The sequence below is a fragment of the Bubalus kerabau genome, chromosome X, assembly GCF_029407905.1.
Source record: "Bubalus kerabau isolate K-KA32 ecotype Philippines breed swamp buffalo chromosome X, PCC_UOA_SB_1v2, whole genome shotgun sequence".
Taxonomy (NCBI): Eukaryota; Metazoa; Chordata; class Mammalia; order Artiodactyla; family Bovidae; genus Bubalus; species Bubalus kerabau.
The window spans coordinates 144,594,036-144,614,309 of NC_073647.1; the positions used below are offsets into that span (position 1 = coordinate 144,594,036).

Sequence of the window (20,274 nt, forward strand, 5' to 3'; positions counted from 1 at the left end):
AAGGTGCCTAAGGTGGGGCACCTTCAGCGATTTGAGAGAGCACCTGTGGCCTCCGTGGTGGGAGCAAGTTCGGTGTCACGAACTTTATAAGTTTCCCACGCAAACCAGTTATATCAAGCCTCTGATCTCTTTGCTTTGCTATCCTTTTTGCCAACGTCGTCCTCCCGAGGGAATCCCTGGATCCAACCGGGGCTGGACCCCAGTACCCCTCCACAGAATGATCCCCGTCTATTGTAATAATTCCCTTTATTATAATAGTTTTCCATATTGTCATAGTCCCTCCTCTACTTTAACAGCCCCCACAGTATCAGAGTCCCCCTATCATTTACTTTTCCCCCTCCACAGTAATAGTCTCCCACTAGAATAAAGAGAAGAGAAGTCGCTCAGTCGTGTCCGACTGTTTGCGACCCCATGGACTGTAGCCCACCAGGCTCCTCGGTCCATGGGATTTTCCAGGCATGAATACTGGAGTGGGTTGCCATTTCCTTCTCCGGGGATCTTCCCAACCCAGGGGTCGAACCTGGATCTCCCCCATTGTAGGCAGACGCTTTACTGTCCAAGCTACCAGGGAACTACAATAAAGGTCCTCCTTTATTGAGTCCTCTCCCCACAGTAGGACTTCCCTGGTGGCTCAGCTGGTAAAGAATCTGCCGGCAATGCAGGAGACCTGGGTTCAATCCCTGGGTTGGGAAGATCCCCTGGAGAAGGGAAAGGCTGCCCACTCCAATATTCTGGCCTGGAGAATTCCATGGCCTGTATACAGTCAGACACAACTGAGCAACTTTCACTTTCTCCACAGTAACATCCCGCCTACATAGTCATAGCCCCATTTATTGTTATATCTCCCCTCTATCATATTAGTCACCTCTCTCAGTAATATTGCCCCTACCTCTATGTAATCATGCCCTCTCTAGAGTAAGAGTCCTCCCTGAAGGACTCTTATCCTCCTGTAATAGTCCCCTTTCCTCTTCACAATAACCCTTCAGAATAAAAGTCTCTTTTCTAATCCAAATATTCAATGAGATGCAAGTAGAACACGCAGCAAAACAGTATGTCAGAACCCCAAGCATGGCACCGTGGGGAGAACCTGTGGGTGTGTGTGCCCCGTCACATAGGGCTCCTTTAGTGTGTCTGTGTCACCATCCTGGGGACACCTGTGGGTGTGTGTCTGTCTTCCCCTCACAGAGGAGACCTCCCCATAATACAGGTCACCTGCCCACTGGGTGTCCTGTCCACAACTCTCCCCACAACGCAGGTCACCTGCCCACTCCTGAGCCCTCTTGTCTCCACATCCCTGGACCTGTGTTCCATCAGAATCCAGGTCAGAGTGTCACAAGCCCTTCATCCTCCCATTTGCGCTGGCCTGAGATGGTGGTGGGTTCACTGTGATGGGAGGAATAGCATCCCATCACCTGTGGACACCAGTCCTGTACTTGCAAGACACTCTCCCTTCCCCCAGGTACATAGGTGTGGGTCACCCACCCTCTTTTCCTTGTCTGTGAACCCCAGCTGCCTGGTTTCCAAGTGCAGATTCAGGAGTGCTCGGCAGGAGTGCCACCCAGCCTTGGGGCCTCGGACAGCACCCCAGGGAGCAAGCCGGGTGCACCTGAACACCCCGGTGACTTCCGCTCCACGGGGCACTTCCTCCTGTGGGTCTGCCGCGCCCTCTGTGTTCTCAGTCCACTCAGGTGAACAGGTAGGGCTTGTGCCAGTGAGGTCAGGTTCTGCCCCCGTGGGCCCACAGTGAGACACTGGAGGAGGTTCCATGTGACCTCGTGCACGTCTGTGGGTGGGGATGGGCACAGAAGTGCTCAGAGAATAGTTCTCTGGTGAACGAATGGATGGAGCCATGCAGGGCCACTTCACGAACACCAGGCTCCTAGACCTTTGCTCAGGCCCCCAAACTCACCAGCCCCCTGAAATGCTCAGTGGGTCCCCCAAACTCGCCGACCCCCTGAAATGCTCACTGGCTCCCCCCAGATACTCGCCAGACCCCTGAAAGGCTCACTGGGTTCCCCAAGCACTTCCTGGGCTCCCAAGTCGCCATCCACTCCGACCAGCCCATGGCCCTACCCCCTCAACGTAAGGACAGGACACAAGACCTAGGTCATCAGGTGTCCTCCCCCAGTGGCACTGGCCAGCACAGGGTCAGCACTCGTGATGGGCTTGTCACTGCACCCCACGAGCCACAGACCAGGGCCTCCCTCGGAGCTCCGTGCTCTGACTCAGAGGGACTCAGTTTCCACGTGGAGATGCCAGGTGGATGCCTCCCTTCCCCCACGTGGTCCCGGCCATTCAGCCCCTTCTGTACACAAACATACACGCATATACCTATATGATGTTGGGAAAGATTGACGGCAGAAGGACAAGGGTGACAGAGGATGAGATAGTTGGATGGCATCACCGACTCAATGGACATGAGTTTGAGTAAACTCCAGGAGTCAGTGATGGGCAGGGAGGCCTGGAGAGCTGCAGACCATGGGGTCGCAAAGAGTCAGACAGGACTGAGCGACTTAATTGAACTGAGCACAGCTTTTAGACTTGCTGTTACATAACATGGCCACACGGTGTCAGCATTGCTTTTGCTTCACACTCCTAGATTTCTTTTTCTGTGCCTTCATTGTTTTATTTTGAAGTAGGGTTGATTTCCGATACTGTGTTTGTTTCAGGTGTACAGGAGCTTGATTCAGCAATACACAGACATTTATTGATTCTTTTTTGGGTTCATTTTCCTCAAATAGAGGATTATACAGTGTCTGCAGTAGGCTGCCCTTTGCTATTCAACAGTATTTTTTCCTGATTATCTCTTTGATGTATATTAATGTCCGTTTGTTCCTTGCAAACTCTTCATTTATCCCACATCCCTAACTTTTTTTTAATAATCATAAGTTGATTTTCTAAGTTTGTGAGTCTCTTTCCACTGCATAATAGCCTACATTTGCATGAATTTCAAGAAGATACCTGTCAGTGCTACCTTGTGATATTTGTCTTTCTCTCTCTGCCTTCCTTTACTTAGTATGGTATTCACTCTATCCATCCACCCTGTTGTCACTGGCATCATTCCATTCTGATTCAGCGCTGGGTAGCATTCCAGTGCAGAGGTTCACCACTCTGTCTTCATTTTCCTGTCGATGGATAACTTGGTTGAATTTGTTGCAGGGAGAAGGAAAAAATGGGCTTCCCTGGTGGCCCAGCCAGTAGACAATCTGCCTTACAATGCAGGAGATGTGGGTTCAGTCCCTGAGTGGGGAAGATCCCCTGGAGAAGGACATGGCAACCCACTCCAGTATTCTTGCCTGGAGAATCCCATGGACAGAGGAGCCTGGCGGGCTACAGTCCATGGGGTCACAAAGTGTTGGACATGACTGAAGTGGCTGAGAATACATGTAAAAGAAAAAAAGAGGAATGCGTTTTCTATTATTTACATTTTTTTTGAGAATAAAGGAGATAAAACAGTGAGCAGCCTGAACATTACTAGTTTTTTTTTTACTTTAACTGCTCATAACTCTGAATGTCTGTGACTAAGTTTGCTTTTCTGCCCCCTAACTCTGCAGGAGCTACAATTAACATTTTTTCCTTGGACTCCATGCTAAATATATCACCTCTTTGGTGTTAACCCTTACAACACCCTTCCCCTTGTACTTACATATCAGAAAGAAGGCCGCAGAGCCACCTCAACTGCCAGAGTCAGTTACTGGGTTATTGACTTCAGTCTGTGACTGTCTTTGAAAAAAGTGCACAAGGAAGAGATCGAGATCCTATCCCCTTTGTTCCTCATCACTGACTCCTGACTGTGAGCACTTGCCTTATATAAGCCCCTAGATTCCTCATGGGCGTGGGGGATGGGAGGGTACTCAGTCCTTGAGGCATGACCCTACTGTGTTCCCCTCTCTGCTGGCTTGAGAATAAAAGCCACCTTCGTATCTCCTTCAAACTCTGTCTCAGTATTTTTTTATTTGGCTTCACTGGGCAGAGAAAGCCAAGATTTTGGCCAGCAACAGTTCTAGTTCTTGGCCATTGCCAATCGAGCTGCCCTGAAAACAAGGTGCATGGGTCACTGTGAATTCTGATTTTCTCTGGGTCTGAACCCAGACATAGGATTATTGGGACATGTGGCTTCTGGATGTTTAGTTGATAAGGAACCTCCTTGCTGGTTTTGATAGTTCCTGCACCCATTTACACCCCCACTGAGAGTGTAGGATAATTCCCTTTTGCCTCCATCCTCTGCAGCCTGTATTCTCTGTAGATTTTTAGACAGTGGCCACTCTGACCTGTGGGAGGGGATTTTTCATGGGAGTTGTGATTTGCGTGGATTTAATACATAGTGGCATGCTGCAGTCCATGGGATTGCAAAGAGTAGGACACAACTGAGCAACTGAACTGAGTACATAGTGAGCTGGACGAACTTTCCGGGTGCTTTTTGATATTGTACAGAGTGACTACAGTTTACCTCTTAACATTGTTTTCTTGAAAGATGGCCCTGTTTGAATTCCTGTCTGATGATCTACCCCGGGTCATGACTGGATGGGAGAGGTCATTTTCAGTCCCACAGGCCTTGTGAATATGAAGAGCCCAATAGCACTAGGTTTAAAATTGTTTTTATGTAAGACGGTTCTAAGGAAACACCATTGATTTCTGCCCCACTCTGGTCTTCAGGCATTGAGTCTCATGGAAAACTCTGTTTATGGATTGTCAGCTAGAATGGAACGTGCCAGAAGAAACACCCAAGGCTTGAGTCTCATTTCTCCTTCCCCCTTCCCCAGGGTCCCCAGGACACATCCCAGTTTGTGGACACCACACTGCAGAGGTTGCTGTCATCTATAGGTGGGGTGACCCTAAGGACAGAAGCTGGAGGTATGAACCCCAACCTAGGAGACATAGAGTGGCCAGGGGACCTTGCAAACCTGTTCCAGCCCCGAGGCTCCACCAATTATTGGGTGATGTAGGCTTGGTTTATCTGCAGGAGGTCCTGCCTGCATCTGGAGATTGCGTGCTCATGCAGAGGGAAGGAGGCACCCCAGGTCCATTGTGGGGTCACATTTCCTGCCACATTCTCCCAGCTTCGTCTGCAATGAGACCCTCCAGTCTTGGGAATGAAACCAGCTCAGGCTCCAGGGATGTGACAATATCCAGGTCACCATGTCCTGAGGGCAGAAGAGTCAGCCTTTCTGATTCCTCTTTTATACTTTTATTCCCTAATTTGAATTGGTGGATATAGTTGAAAGACAAGGTTATGGGTGATTTTTGTTTTTATTTGGATCAACAGCAATTTGATTAACTTGTACGTAGATGTGTATATTTTCTCTTCCAGGTTCTTTTCCGATATAGGATGTTACAGAGTGTTGACTCGATTCCTGTGTTACACAGAGGTTCCTGGTGGATTCTTTTATATATATATATATATATATATATATATATATATATATAAAATATAATATTGGCCTCCCTATGTTAGACTGAATCAGTTCATTACTCTCTGCCCCACAGTTATTTTTTTTTTCTTTCTTTCTGGGGACCACTGATTCTTTTCTGAGTCTGTGAGACTGTTTCTCTTGGTAAAGAAGTTCATCTGTATGCATTTTTAGAATCCAGCTACAAGTGATATCTTATGCTAATATCCCTCCCTGTCTCCCTCACCTCACTTGCCATGATCATCTCTAATTTATTCCCTGTGGCCACCCATGGCATTCTTTCCTGCTTGCTATGGCTGAGTGACGGTTCATTGTGTCTGTGTACCCCATCTTCTTTATTCCTTGTGGACGTCTTTGCTTACAAATATTTTTTTCCCATTCTGGGAACTGTCTTTCTTTCATTTAGGGTTCTTTTGCTGTGCAAACGCTTTTAAGGTTAATTCAGTTTGTTTTCTCAGTTTTGATTTATTTTTCATTATTCTGGGCACATTTGGTGGAATTGATGTTACAGCATGTTCCCCTATATTGTCCTCAAAATTGCATAGTATCTGTCCTACATTTAGATCTTTATCTTCTTTGAATCTTATTTTTGTGTATGGTTTGAGGGATTTTCTAATTTCATTCTCATTTTAATTATTGATGCACATCCATGCTCTCCTCCATAGTGGCTTTCTCCAATTTTCATTTCCAGCAACGGGGGTGGAGGGTTCCCTTTTCTTCATGGAATCTGGTGGATTTGACCTTTGTAGAGTGCTTGACAGTCAACATTCTGGTTGGCGTGAGGTGATACCAAACACCCTTTCTTAATATTTAGCAATTTTGACATCTTTTCATGTGATTTTTTTAAAGTGTGATTTAAAGGTACCTGATAAAATTGGCTTTGTGACGGTCTACCTAGTTATGAATTTTTTTTTTTGATGACCACCCCTAGGATACTCCAGGAGATCAGTTGTTGTTTACTTAGAAATGCTTGGACCTTATGAATATTAAATGCCCATCAACAGGGCTTTCTGTTGATGGGCGGGACTGTGGCCCTCACTGTTGTTTTACCTGAGACCAAACTATGAAAAGGTGGCAAGAATACACAGAAGAACTGTACAAAAAATATCTTCACGACCCAGATAATCACGATGGTGTGATCACTGACCTAGAGCCAGACATCCTGAAATGTGAAGTCAAGTGGGCCTTAGAAAGCATCACTACAAACAAAGCTAGTGGAGGTGATGGAATTCCAGTTGAGCTATTCCAACTCCTGAAAGATGATGCTGTGAAAGTGCTGCTCTCAATATGCCAGCAAATTTGGAAAACTCAGCAGTGGCCACAAGACTGGAAAAGGTCAGTTTTCATTCCAATCACAAAGAAAGGCAATGCCAAAGAATGCTCAAACTACTGCACAATTGCACTCATCTCACATGCTAGTAAAGAAATGCTCAAAATTCTCCAAGCCAGGCTTCAGCAATACGTGAACCATGAAATTCCTGATGTTCAAACTGGTTTTAGAAAAGGCAGAGGAACCAGGGATCAAATTGCCAACGTCTGCTGGATCATCGAAAAAGCAAGAGAGTTCCAGAAAAACATCTATTTCTGCTTTATTGACTATGCCAAAGCCTTTGACTGTGTGGATCACAATAAACTGGGAAATTCTTCAAGAGACGGGAATACTAGACCACCTGACCTGCCTCTTGAGAAATCTGTATGCAGGTCAGGAAGCAACAGTTAGAACTGGACATGGAAGAACAGACTGATTCCAAATAGGAAAAGGAGTACATCAAGGCTGTATATGATCACCCTGCTTATTTAACTTATATGCAGAGTACATCATGAGAAACACTGGACTGGAAGAAACACAAGCTGGAATCAAGATTGCCGGGAGAAATATCAATAACCTCAGATATGCAGATGACACCACCCTTATGGCAGAAAGTCAAGAGGAACTAAAAAGCCTCTTGATGAAAGTGAAAGTGGAGAGTGAAAAAGCTGGCTTAAAGCTCAACATTCAGAAAACGAAGATCATGGCATCCAGTCCATCACTTCATGGGAAATAGATGGGGAAACAGTGGAAACAGTGTCAGACTTTATTTTGGGGGGCTCCAAAATCATTGTAGATGGTGACTGCAGCCATGAAATTAAAAGACACTTACTCCTTGGAAGGAAAGTTATGACCAACCTAGATAGCATATTCAAAAGCAGAGACACTATTTTGCCAACAAAGGTTCATCTAGTCAAGGCTATGGTTTTTCCTGTGGTCATGTGTGGATGTGAGAGTTGGACTGTGAAGAAGGCTGAGCGCTGAAGACTTGATGCTTTTGAACTGTGGTGTTGGAGAAGACTCTTGAGAGTCCCTTGGACTGCAAGGAGATCCAACCAGTCCATTCTGAAGGAGATCAGCCCTGGGATTCCTTTGGAGGGAATGATGCTGAAGCTGAAACTCCAGTACTTTGGCCACCTCATGTGAAGAGTTGACTCATTGGAGAAGACTCTGATGCTGGAAGGGATTGGGGGCAGGAGAAGAAGGGGACGACAGAGGATGAGATGGCTGGATGGCATCACTGACTCGATGGATGTGAGTCTGAGTGAACTCCAGGAGTTGGTGATGGACAGGGAGGCCTGGCATGCTACGATTCATGGGGTCGCAAAGAGTCGGACACAACTGAGTGACTGAACTGAACTGAAATGTAACTATGGTGGAGGTAATGGAGACAACGGCAACCTCCTTCAAAAGGTCCCATACATGCACTGCTGCACCAGTGCCCCCGACCCTGCAGAGGGCCACCACCAACCCACACCTCCACCAGAGACCCCCTGGACGCTCACGGGCAAGTCTGGGTCAGTCTCTTGTGGGGTCACTGCTCCTTTCTCCTGGGTCCTGGTTTGCACAAGGTTTTGTTTGTGCCCTCCATGAGTCTGTTTCCCCAGTCCTGTGGAAGTTCTGTAATCAAATCCCACTGGCCTCCAAAGTCTAGTTCCCTAGGGGTTCTCAGTCCCTTTTCCAGATCCCCAAGTTGGGAAATCTTTTGTGGGTCCTAGAACTTTCTTAATAGTGTGATAGTTTCTTTGGTATAATTGCCCTGCAGTTTGCAGATCATCTGCTCAGTGTCTCTATGGTGGGGTTAATGGCAGACTCCTCCAAGAAGGCTTATGCCACACCCAGGACTGCTGCACCCAGAGCCCCTGCCCCTGCGGCAGGCCACTGCTGACCCGTGCCTCCGCAGGAGATGCTCAGACACTCAAAGGCAGGTCTGGTGGGGCCTGTGGTGCACACAAGGTTTTGTTTCAGCCGTCCAAGCTCAGCGTATCTGGTGGGTATGGAGTTTGCTTCTAAACATGACTTTTCCCCTCCTACCATCTTGCTGGGTCTTCTCCTTTGACCTCAGATGTGGGTTATCTTTTTTTTGGTGGGATCCAACATTCTCCTGTTGATGGTTGTTCAGCAGCGAGTTGTATTTTGGAGTTCTCACAGGAGAAGATGAGCACACGACCTTCTAGTCTGCCATTTTGTCACTTAGGATTAAAGATTTACTGAGCATGGCCTTGCCCATCAGAACAAGACCCAGTTTCCCACAGTCAGTCTCTCCATTCAGTAAGCTTCCATAAGCCATGTATCCTTATTAGTCAGAGGGCAGACAGAATGAAAACCACAATTACAGAAAACTAATCAAACTGATCAATCTTTAATGCTGAAGAAGCTGAAGTTGAAGGGTTCTATGAAGACCTGCAAGACCTTCTAGAACGAGCACCCCAAAAAGATGTCCTTTTCATTATAGGGGACTGGAATGCAAAAACAGGAAGTCAAGAAATACCTGGATTAGCAGGCAAATTTGGCTTTGGAGTACAGAATGAAGCAGGGCAAAGGCTAACAGTTTTGCCAAGAGAATGCACTGGTCATAGCAAACACCCTTTTCCAACAGCACAAGAGAAGCTTCTACACATAGACATCACTAGATGGTCAATACTGATGTCAGATTGATTATATTCTTTGCAGCCAAAGATGGAGAAGCTCTATACAGTCAGCAACACAAGATTGGGAGCTGACTGTGGCTCAGATAATGAACTCTGTATTGCCAAATTCAGACTTAAATTGAAGAAAATAGGGAAAACCACTAGACCATTCAGATATGACCTACATCTAATCCCTTATGCTTATCCAGTGGAAGTGACAAATAGATTCAAGGGATTAGATCTGATAAACAGAGTGCCTGAAGAACTATGGACAGAGGTTCATGACATTGTATAGGGGACAGGGATCAAGACAATCCCCAAGGGAAAAATAATGCAAAAATGTAAAATGGATGTCTGCGGAGGCCTTAAAAATAGCTGAGAAAAGAAGAGAAGCTAAAGGCAAAGGAGAACAGGAAAGATATAACCATTTGAATGCAGAGTTCCAAAGAATAGCGCAGAAGATAAGAAAGCCTTCCTTAGTGATCAATGCAAAATAATAGAGGAAAACAGTAGAATGTGAAAGAACAGAGATCTCTTCAAGAAAATTAGTTATACCAAGGGAACATTTCATGCAAAGATGGGCACAATAAAGGACAGAAATGGTATGGACCTAACAGAAGCAGAAAATATTAAGAAGAGGTGGCCTGAATAAACAAAAGAACTATACAGAAAAGATCTTCATGACCCAGATAACCATGATGGTGTGATCGTGGAGGATGAGAAAAGAAGCGAAGATGTGGAGGGTTGTATTCCGTGTTGGAAAAGCTGGAGAACTGCCTGAGAGCAAGTGCTAAGACACAGAGGAGAGAGGAAGATGGATGGGCAATACAGATAGGTTGTGAGGGAATGTGGACAAAAGGAATGTCACCAATGGAAAACAAATTCAGAACACAGTCTCTGTAGGGGGCGAGCAAGTCAGGCATCATGAACAGTGTGTGTGCTGACCTGGCATTAATGGAGTTGGGGTGGTCTGTACACTGAAGTGGCATGGATGGAGCTGGCGTGGTCTGCGCACTGACCTGGCATGGATGGAGGTGGGGATGTCTATGCACTGACCTGGCATGGATGGAGCTGGGGTGGTATGTGTGCTGACCTGGCATGGATGAACCTGGGGTGGTCTGAATGCTGACCTGGCATGCATGGAGCTGTGGTGGTCTCTGCACTGACCTGGCATGGATGGAGCTGGGGTGGTCTGTGTGGTGACCTGGAATGGATGGAGCTGGAGTGGTCGGTGTGCTGACCTGTCATGGATGGAGCTGGGGTGATCTCTGCACTGACATGGCATGGATGGAGTTGGGATGGTCTGTGTGGCGACCTGGCATGGATGGAGCTGGGGTGGTCTGAGTGCTAACCTGGCATGGATGGAGCTGGGGTGGTCTGAGTGCTGACCTGGCATGGATGGAGCTGGGGTGGTCTCTGCACTGACCTGGCATGGATGGAGTTGGGGTGGTCTCTGCACTGACCTGGCATGGTTGGAGCTGGGGTGGTCTGTGTGCTGACCTGGCATGGATGAACCTGGGGTGGTCTGAGTGCTGACCTGGCATGGATGGAGCTGGGGTGGTCTCTGCACTGACCTGGCATGTATGGAGTTTGGGCGGGACCAATCTATGTGTTCCTAAGTGACAGAGTTGAGCTGTGTTTGGCTGGTGGGTGGGAGAACTGGTTGACGATCAGGCAGGGAGGAGGCATATACCTGGAGGTGGGTTTGATTTTTCTGCTTGGCCCCTTGCCCTCTGTAAATGAGAGACAAGCTTTCTGTGCTTCTGAAGTGACTATTAATTAGCAGCAGGTCTCTCTGACTCTCATTTTCTTAAACTGAGAGCATCAAAACTATTTTTTCAGTCATTTGCATTAGCCCCAGGAAACTCCATAACTCCTGTCCCCATGCCTTGCTCCTTGTTCAGGAAGGGTTGGTGGGTTGACTGGCAAGCCCCTCGGGAAAGCATGTGGACTTCAGTGCTGACACTGCATTTAGTGCCACTCTTTAAGCCATTTCACTGTGTGTATTGGTCTGTTCATTTACTCTAATGTGTACTTTGCAAAGCCATTATGACATGTTCTCTTGAGTTTTCTTATTCATCTAGTGGTTGATGCAGTGTAGCTTGGAACAGATCCAGAAATCAGTAAGTGAAAGGTACTCTATACCTGTATTATTTTTAACAGAATTTTATTTCATTTTTACTTGGAAGATAATTACTTTATGATATTTTGATGGTTTCTGCTGTACATCAACATGAATCAGCCATAGGTATATACATGTCCCCTCCCTCTCAACAACCTCCCTCCCACCTACCTCCCCATCCCAGGCCCTCTAGGTGTCACAGACTGGGGTCCCTGTGTCATACAGTAAATTCCCACTGGCTATGTGCTTTACATATGTTAATGTATTTGTTTCCATGCTAATCTCTCAATTCATCCCACCCTCTCCTTCCCACACTGTGGCCACAAGTTTGTTCTCTATGTCTGCATCTCCATTGCTGCCCTGCAATTAGGTTCATCACTGCCATCTTCCTAGATTCCCTATATATATGTTAATAATCAGTATTTGTCTTTCTCTTTATGATTTACTTCACTTTGTGTAATAGGCTCTAGGTTCATCTACCTCATTACCAGTGACTCAAATGTGTTCCTTTTTATGGCCGAGTAGTATTACTGTATATGTGCACCACAGCTTCTTAATCCATTCATCTGTTGATGGACATCTAGGTTGCTTCCTTGTCTTAATTATTGTAAATAGTATAGCAGTGAGCCATGAGGTACATATGTCTTTTTCAGTTGTGGTTTCCTCTGGGAATATGCACAGTAGTAGGATTGCTGTGTCATAAGGTAGTTTTATTCCTAGCTTTCTATGGAATCTCCATACTGTTCTCCATACTGACTTTATTGGCCTGTGTCCCCACTATGAGTGCAAGAGGATTCCCCTTTCTTCACACCCTGTCTAGCATTTACTGTTTGTGGGCTTTTTGATGATGGCCATTCTGACCCTTGTTGGATGGTACCTCACTGTAGTTTTGATTTGCGTTTCTCTGGTAATGAGCAATGTTGAACATCTTTTCATGTGTTTTTTAGCCATCTGTACAGGGAGGCCTGGCGTGCTGTGATTCATGGGGTCGCAAAGAGTCGGACATGACTGAGCGACTGAACTGAGCTGAACTGAACTGATGTCTTCTTTGGAGAAGTGTCTATTTAGGTCTTCTTTCCACTTGTTGATTGGGTTGATTATTTTTCTGGTATTGAGCTACATGAGCTGCTTGTATATTTTGGAGATCAGTTATTTGTCAGTTGTTTCATTTGCTATTATTTTCTCCCATACTGAGGGCTGTCTTCACCTTACTTATAGTTTCCTTTGTTGTGCAAAAGCTTTTAAGTTACTTAGGTCTTATTTGTTTATTTTTGTTATTCAGTCCTTTGGGTTTTAACCATGTTCCTTCATCTGCTGGATGTTTCTCTGTCATTTTGTTTTGTTTAATTTACTATGTTTGGGATCCCTTTTTTTTTTTTAAATTGAAAGGCTGTAGTTCCTCTTTGGAGAAGGCAATGGCAACCCACTCCAGTACTCTTGCCTGGAAAATCCCATGGTCAGAGGAGCCTGGTGGGCTGCTGTCTATGGGGTCGCACAGAGTCAGACACAACTGAAGCGACTTAGGAGCAGCAGCAGTAGCAGTTCCTCTTAACTATGGAGTCTACCTCCCCTGAGTGGGGTTGGACCAATGCCTTGTGAAGACTTTCTGGTTGGGGGGATTTGCATTTGTGTTCTGGTAGGTGGAGCTAGATCTTGTCTTTCTGAAGGGCAGTGGCTGGGTCCAGTAGTGTGGTTTGGGGTGTCTATGGGTTCAGTATGGCTTTGGGCAGCCTGTCTGTCGACGTGCAAGGTTGTGCCTCTATTTGGCTGAAGGATAGGCGAGGGGTGTTTGGCCCTACAGCTTGCTAGCTTTTGGGTGTGGCTTAGTCTTAGTGTTGAGATGGAGTCCTTTGGGAGGGTACTCGGTTATTAATGTTCTATGGGGCTTGGAGTTCTCTAGTGATCGAAAGTCCTGGAGTCGTTGGCCATCAGCCATTTCCTTCTCCAGGGGATCTTCCCCACCAAAGCATCGAAGCCAGGTCCCTTGCATTGCAGGCAGATTCTTTACTGACAGGTCCCAGGGAAGCCCCTAGAGAATGCCTCACACCAATTCAACAAATGCATGTTGAAAATGAAGAGTATAGTGATGAATAGCAGAGACTGATTATCATGAAAATTATTGTTATTTCACAAGTCTTTGCTGTCAGATTATAGCAGGAATGTGTATGGTAGGATGTAAGAACACAGTATAGCTTCCAACTGTGTGTTCATCTGAAAGTTTCTTATGGTGATGACAGGGCCTCAATTACCTTCTAAAGATAGTGACAGGATTTTTCATTACTTTGTGTTCTCTTTCTTTCTTTTTTTTTTTTTAACCTTCCTTTGCTTTCTCATCTACTTGTTGTTGTTTAGTGGCTAAGTCATGTCAGACTCTTTGTGAACCATTGGACTGTGGCCCACCAGGCTCCTCTGTCCATGGGATTTACCAGGCCAAAAAAAAAAGAAAAGCCCGGTTTGGGGAAAGAGCACATGGGCAGAGACCTCTGAGGACACAGGGATGGGAAGGCCTGCCAGGAGGGGATGAGTGTCAGAAAGCTTTGGGTTTATGTGAGGTCTGGGCAGGAACCACTGTTCCCAGGCCTGGCCGTGGACACTGCCCAGCACCCGTCTGCCTGCCTTCTGTCTGTTCTGCCCTACATTTGCCAGGAGTGCTGGGGTCTAGACTGTGGTACTTGCTGAGCTCTAGACACAGCTGTCAGCTTGCAGGTGTGTGGTAGGGATTGACTGCTCTTAATGACTACTTATGACCGTGAAAAGTAGGACCGAGAGGCTGGGGTTAATCTGGCTCCAAGGAGCTGAGGGACCCACATCAGTCCCAGGGCCAGAGACCAGACCAGAGCTGCTGAAGAAGGAGCCCAGAGGATTTCTTGAAAAAACTGTGAACTGGTTATTAGGAAGCAGCACTGAAAAGACTACAAATGAAAACCTGATATAGACTAAAGTATGAAACAAATGTGAAGTATTGTTGTCACTGGTGTTTTGTAGAAAGCTATAATCAGCACGTTTATCCCAGGACTTTCAATTTTATTTCCACCACACAGCATCAGTGGTGAGCAGTGGCTGTGTGGCACTGGAGTGGTGAGCAGCTGAGAGGAGATACCCCATGTCCAAGATCAGGAACAGTGCCGTGAGGAGATACCCCACGTCCAAGGTCAGGAGTGGCGGTTGAGAGGAGATACCCCACGTTCAAGGTCAGGAGTGGTCTAATCACATGGGCCACAGCCTTGTCTAACTCAATGAAACTATGAACCATGCCATGTAGGGCCACTCAAGATGGACGGGTCATGGTGGAGAGTTCTGACAAAACATGCCCCACTGGAGAAGGGAATGGCAAACCACTTCAGTATTCTTGCCTTGAGAATCCCATGAACAGTATGAAAAGGCAACAAGATAGGACACTGAAAGATGAACTACCCAAGTCTGCAGGTGCCCAGTATGCTACTGGAGACCAATGGAGAAATAACTCCAGAAAGAATGAAGAGATGGCGCCAAAGCAAAAACAGCACCCAGCTCTAGATGTGACTGATGATGGAAGCAAGGTTCGATACTGTAAAGAGCAACATTTCCTAGGAACTGGAATGTTAGGTACATGAATCAAGGCAAATTGGAAGTGATCAAACAGGAGATGCCAAGAGTGAATGTCGACATTTTAGGAATCAGCAAACTAAAATGGACTGGAATGGGTGAGTTTAACTCAGATGACCATTATATCTACTATGGTGGGCAAGAATCCCTTAGAATAAATAGAGTAACCATCATAGTCTAAAAAAGAGTCCGAAATGCAGTACTTGGGTGCAATCTCAAAAATGACAAATGATCTCTGTTCATTTCCAAGGCAAAGCATTCAATATCATGGTAATCCAAGTCTATGCCCTAACCAGTAATGATGAAGATGCTGAAGTTGAACGGTTCTATGAAGACTTACAAGACCTTTTAGAACTAACCCCCCCCAAAATATGTCCTTTTCATGATATGGGACTGGAATGCAAAAGTAGGAAGTCAAGAAACACTTGGAGTAACAGGAAAATTTGGCCTTGGAGTACAGAATGAAGCAGGGCAAAGGCTAATAGAGTTTTGCCAAGAGAATGCACTGGTCATAGCAAACACCCTCTTCTAACAACACAAGAGAAGCTTCTACACATGGACATCACCAGATGATCAACACTGAAATCAGATCGATTATATTATTTGCAGCCAAAGATGCAGAAGCTCTATACAGTCAGCAAAACAAGACTAGGAGCTGACTGTGGCTCAGATCATGAATGTCTTATTGGCAAATCCAGACTTAAACTGAAGAAAGTAGGGGAAACCACTAGACCATTCAGATATGACCTAAATCAAATCCCTTATGATTTTACAGTGGAAGTGATAAATAGATTTAAGAGACTATTCCTGATAGAGTGCCTGATGAACTATGGATGGAGGTTCATGACATTGTACAGGAGGTAGTGACCAAGACCATCCCCAAGAAGAAGAAATGCAGAAAGGCAGAATGGTTGTCTTAGGAGGCCTTACAGATAGCTGTGAAAAGAAGTGAAAAGCAAAGGAGAAAAGGAAAGATATACCCATTTGAATGCAGAGTTCCAAAGAATAGCAAGGAGAGATAAGAAAGCCTTCCTCAGTGATCAGTGCAAAGAAATAGAGAAAAACAATAGAATGGGAAAGACTAGAGAGCTCTACAAGAAAACTAGAGATACCAAGGGAACATTTCATGCAAAGATGGGCTCAAAAAAGGACAGAAATGGTATGGACCTAACGGAAGTAGAAGATATTAAGTAAAGATGGAAAAAATACACAGAAAAACTGTACAAAAAAAGATCTTCATGACCCAGATATTCACAATGTTGTGGTCACTCACCTAGACCCAGACATCCTGGAATGTGAAGTCAAGTGGGCCTTAGGAAGAATCATTATGAACAAATCTAGTGGAGGTGATGGAATTCCAGTTGAGGTATTTGAAATCCTGGAAGATGATGCTGTGAAAGTGCTGCATTCAATATGCCAGCAAATTTGGAAAACTCAGCAGCAGCCACAGGACTGGAAAAGATCAGTTTTCATTCCAATCCCAAAGAAAGGTGATGGCAATGAATGCTCAAACTACCACACGATTGCACTCATCCCACAGGCTAGCAAAGTAATGCTCAAAATTCTCCAAGCCAGCCTTCAACAATATGGGAACTGTGAAATTCCAGATGTTCAAACTGATTTTAGAAAAGGCAGAGGAACCCAGAGATCAAATTGCCAACATCCACTGGATCATCAAAAAAGCAAGAGTTTCAAAAAAACATCTATTTCTGCTTTATTGACTATGCCAATGCCTTTGACTGTGTGGATCACAATAAACTGTGGAAAATTCTTCAAGAAATGGGAATACTAGACCACCTGACCTGCCTCCTGAGATATCTGTATGCAGGTCAGGTAGCAACAGTTAGAACTGGACATGGAACAACAGACTGGTTCCAAATAGGAAAAGGAGTATATCAAAGCTGTATATTGTCACCGTGCTTATTTAACTTATATGCAGTTTACATCATGAGAAACGCTGGACTGGAAGAAGCACAAGCTGGAATCAAGATTGCCGGGAGAAATATCAATAACCTCAGATATGCAGATGACACCACCCTTATGGCAGAGAGTGAAGAAAAACTAAAGAGCCTCTTGATGAAAGTGAAGGAGGACAGTGAAAAAGTTGACTTAAAGTTCAACATTCAGAAAACTAAGATCATGGCATCCAGTCCCATCACTTCATGCCAAATAGATAGGGAAACAGTGGAAGACTTTATTTTTTTCACGTGAGCTGCGTGTCCTTGAGTGGCTGTGTGGAGAAGTGCCCCCAGTACCCCCAGTGGTTCCCCTAGCCCACCCCTGTGCTCACGCTTTCCCCGCATCCCCCTGGGGCAGCTCCTGTCGACCTTGCCTTGTGACCATAGCCCCTTGCAGGGGCCAGGAGTAAACTTATTGAAGCCTGAGTGACACCTGCATCTGTGACATGGGGCCAGAATGTCCCAGGGAAAGTGTGACCCTGGTGCCCATGAGGAACACTCCCGCCCTGCTGCTTGGGGGTGGCTCGGTTGCTGTGGCACCATGTCCAGGGTCACAGGCTGGCTGCCGGTCAGCTGCAGGCTCCCTCGGTATGTGGTGTAAGACCAGGGGCTCAGCAGTGGTAGCCCGTGGAACTTGTGATTCTCATTTGTGATGGTGAAAGTGACCTGCAGGCAGACGGGATGCTGGGAGTGCTCACAACCTGGCCCAGTGCTGCCCTGGGCCCAGCATCCCAGGGCTGGAGTCAGGGGACAGGAGCCCCAGGGCCAGCTGAGGGTCCGTGGGTGGGGCTGGGACCTCTCCAGAGGAAGTGCTCTGTCTGAGGGGCCCCTGGGCCTGAAGGTTACCAAGGGTTAGGACACCCTGAACAGGTTGGGCGAAGGGGACAAGGAGCTGGAGGGGCTCGGGTGAACCTCTGTCCGCAGGGACTGAGTCAGCCTTACCTTGGGGTGGGGTGGCACAGGCGTGGTGTGGTCAAGGCTGGAGGCTCAGAGCAGGTGCCCATTGGGATTGGGGAGGGCAGGACCAGCCTGCAGGTCACAGTGCATCTCAGGGCTCCATCTTTCTGGCCCTCATGCCCATGTATGGGTAGAAGCTCTCCTGGCCCCTCTTCTGCCAGTAGCCCTCAGTGTCGAAGGACAGCTTGCAGGCGAGCTTCTTGATCTGGCCCGGTGGCAGGAGCCCAGGGCAGCGGTCGTCCAGGTCTGTGCAACTGGGGAGAGGAGCAGGCACTGTAGAGAGGTCCCCGCCTTGTCTCCTGGGTCTGTGTGCTCAGTGGCCTGACTCGGACCTGGGTGTGCAGGGCCTGGATGGCTGTGCAGCAGGGCACTGTCCAGGAACTGAGGCTACACTGCCTCACTGTCCTTAGGGAATCCCAGAGAAGAGGGAGAACCTCTACGTCCACAAGCAGTAATCACTTCATGTCTGACACAAACAGATTTTCTCCATGAGTAAGTGTATTTATTTAGAAACTTTAAAAAATGGGTTGTCCTAGCCATACTATTTTATAACATGTGCCTGTGGGCTACATCACTTCAGCTGTGTCCAACTCTCTGCGACACCATGGACTGCAGCCCACCAGACTCTTGTATCCATGGAAGTCTCCAGGCAAGAATACTAGAGTGGGTTGCCATGCTCTCCTCCAGGGGATCTTCCCAATCTAGGGATCAAACCCAGGTCTCTTAAGTGTCCTGCATTGGCAGGCACATTCTTTACTACTAGAGCCACCTGGGAAGCCCTTGTAACACGTACATGTTTACTCCATTGTGCATGGCTTTCTGGGTCAGTAACTGTGCCCAGGCTGCCATCCGCTTGGCAGCCTGTTTGCAGCTGCAGCGCCGGAGGCTCTGAGGGCCAGTGTTCAATGCAGCCGTGCTCTCGAGTGTCCCTGCTGTGATCAGCATTGGCAACATCTCAAGTGTCCCTGCCGTGATCAGCATTGGCAACATCTCAAGTGTCCCTGCTGTGACCAGCATTGGCAACATCTCAAGTGTCCTTGCTGTGATCAGCATCAGCAACATCTCAAGTGTCCCTGCTGTGACCAGCATCGGCAGCATTTACCAGTGCTGTTTAAGGGGGTTGGGAGTGGCTCTGTGTGGCTCCATGTGCTCCTCCAAGCTCAGATGTCACCTGGAACCCCCTTTCATGAAGGGCTCCTTAGGCTAAGGCCCTGAGACTTTGAGGTCCACCAGGGGCAGGGCCCTCCTGCCTTACCCTCCATCTCCTCCTGCGTGAAACGGGTTCCTATGGGGTCTGCACACAGGGTGCAGTGAGAAGCTAACAGGCGTCCAGTGCTCGAGAGCTGCCCAGCACAGGTCACCCGCCAGTCATGGTGGTGACCAGGCCTTTCCAATTCCTCCTTCGGCCTCAACTGGCCAGTGGGCAGGGAGAGACAGAGCCTTGTCCCACTGCAGCGGGCACTCGGGGTGTGAGCTCTGCCAGCACGGCTGTGGCATGGCCAGGACTACTCAGCCTCTTGAAACAGAGGCTCTGAGAGTCTGCAGGGAGACCATCCAGGTGGATCAGCCCTGCCACCCACCAGCCATGCCTGCACGCCTTGCCCTGGTGCAAGGCCCCTCGTGGGGGTGGGGTGGAGGGTGTTCTGGATTCGAGCCCTGACCCAGAGAACCCTCCAACCTTTGCTTCAGCTCAGTCCACTGCTGGCCACAGTCCTCTCTCCTGGACAGATGGATGCAGAGGCCCTGGGCCCGGAGCCCTGAGGCCTTGTCCAGCATGTGTGTGGTCAGCAGGCTGCTGCCCAGCTCCATGCCTCTGCCCTGGGCCAGGAGAGGAGCGGGGCTGTGCCTGTGGGGCGGAGCTTGTGTCCACACCCACTGGTAGGAGGCAGTGCCTTGGAGTAAGAAGTCCTGGATCAAAGTCCCAAACTGCCTGGGCCGGGTTTGGGTGGGGGGATGGAGGTGGAAGTAGAATTGAGTAACACACTGCCATACAGGATGCTGACCCCTCCAAGCACTGAAGGGGTCTCCACACCCAGAGCACAGCTGTCCCCCACCTCCTCAGAGCCTGAGTGGCCACAGGCAAACTCTTCTCCTGGAACCCAGCTCTGTCTCCTGATCCATGGGCCACCTTCAAATTTAACCTCAGGCAGAGGAAAGGTCAGGTCTGTCCCCCTACCTCCCTGGAGTTCAGGTGTCACTGGAGTGTCTGCGGCCCCTGGGAGGCCCCGGAGCTTAAGCCTGGTCGGTCTGGGGATTTGCGAGGACGCAAGAGGTCATGCCATATGGCCACCCCCAGAACCTC

At 47.5% G+C, this 20,274-nt stretch overlaps 1 protein-coding gene across 1 annotated transcript; it reads right to left on the bottom strand.

Annotated features, from left to right (window-relative positions):
* Positions 1 to 1,532: 1,532 nt before the first annotated feature.
* LOC129640219 (5-hydroxyisourate hydrolase-like) lies at positions 1,533 to 19,781 on the bottom strand. The gene is made up of 5 exons (XM_055565431.1): positions 19,651 to 19,781; positions 18,093 to 18,226; positions 17,556 to 17,683; positions 2,009 to 2,069; positions 1,533 to 1,783 (listed from the first exon to the last, which is right to left on the bottom strand). Exons 1-5 carry the CDS (start codon positions 19,779 to 19,781, stop codon positions 1,533 to 1,535), a joined length of 705 nt encoding a protein of 234 aa, XP_055421406.1.
* Positions 19,782 to 20,274: the final 493 nt, after the last annotated feature.

Excerpts from the sequence above, each read along its gene's own strand:
- LOC129640219 (XM_055565431.1), bottom strand. The coding sequence starts at position 19,781 with ATGGAGCTGGGCAGCAGCCTGCTGACCACACACATGCTGGACAAGGCC. Across the intron at positions 18,227-19,650 it reads TGGACTGAGCTGAAGCAAAG|TTGCACAGACCTGGACGACC; the intron begins GTTGGAGGGTTC and ends TCCTCTCCCCAG. Across the intron at positions 1,784-2,008 it reads GGAAGTGCTTGGGGAACCCA|ACGTGCACGAGGTCACATGG; the intron begins GTGAGCCTTTCA and ends CCCCACCCACAG.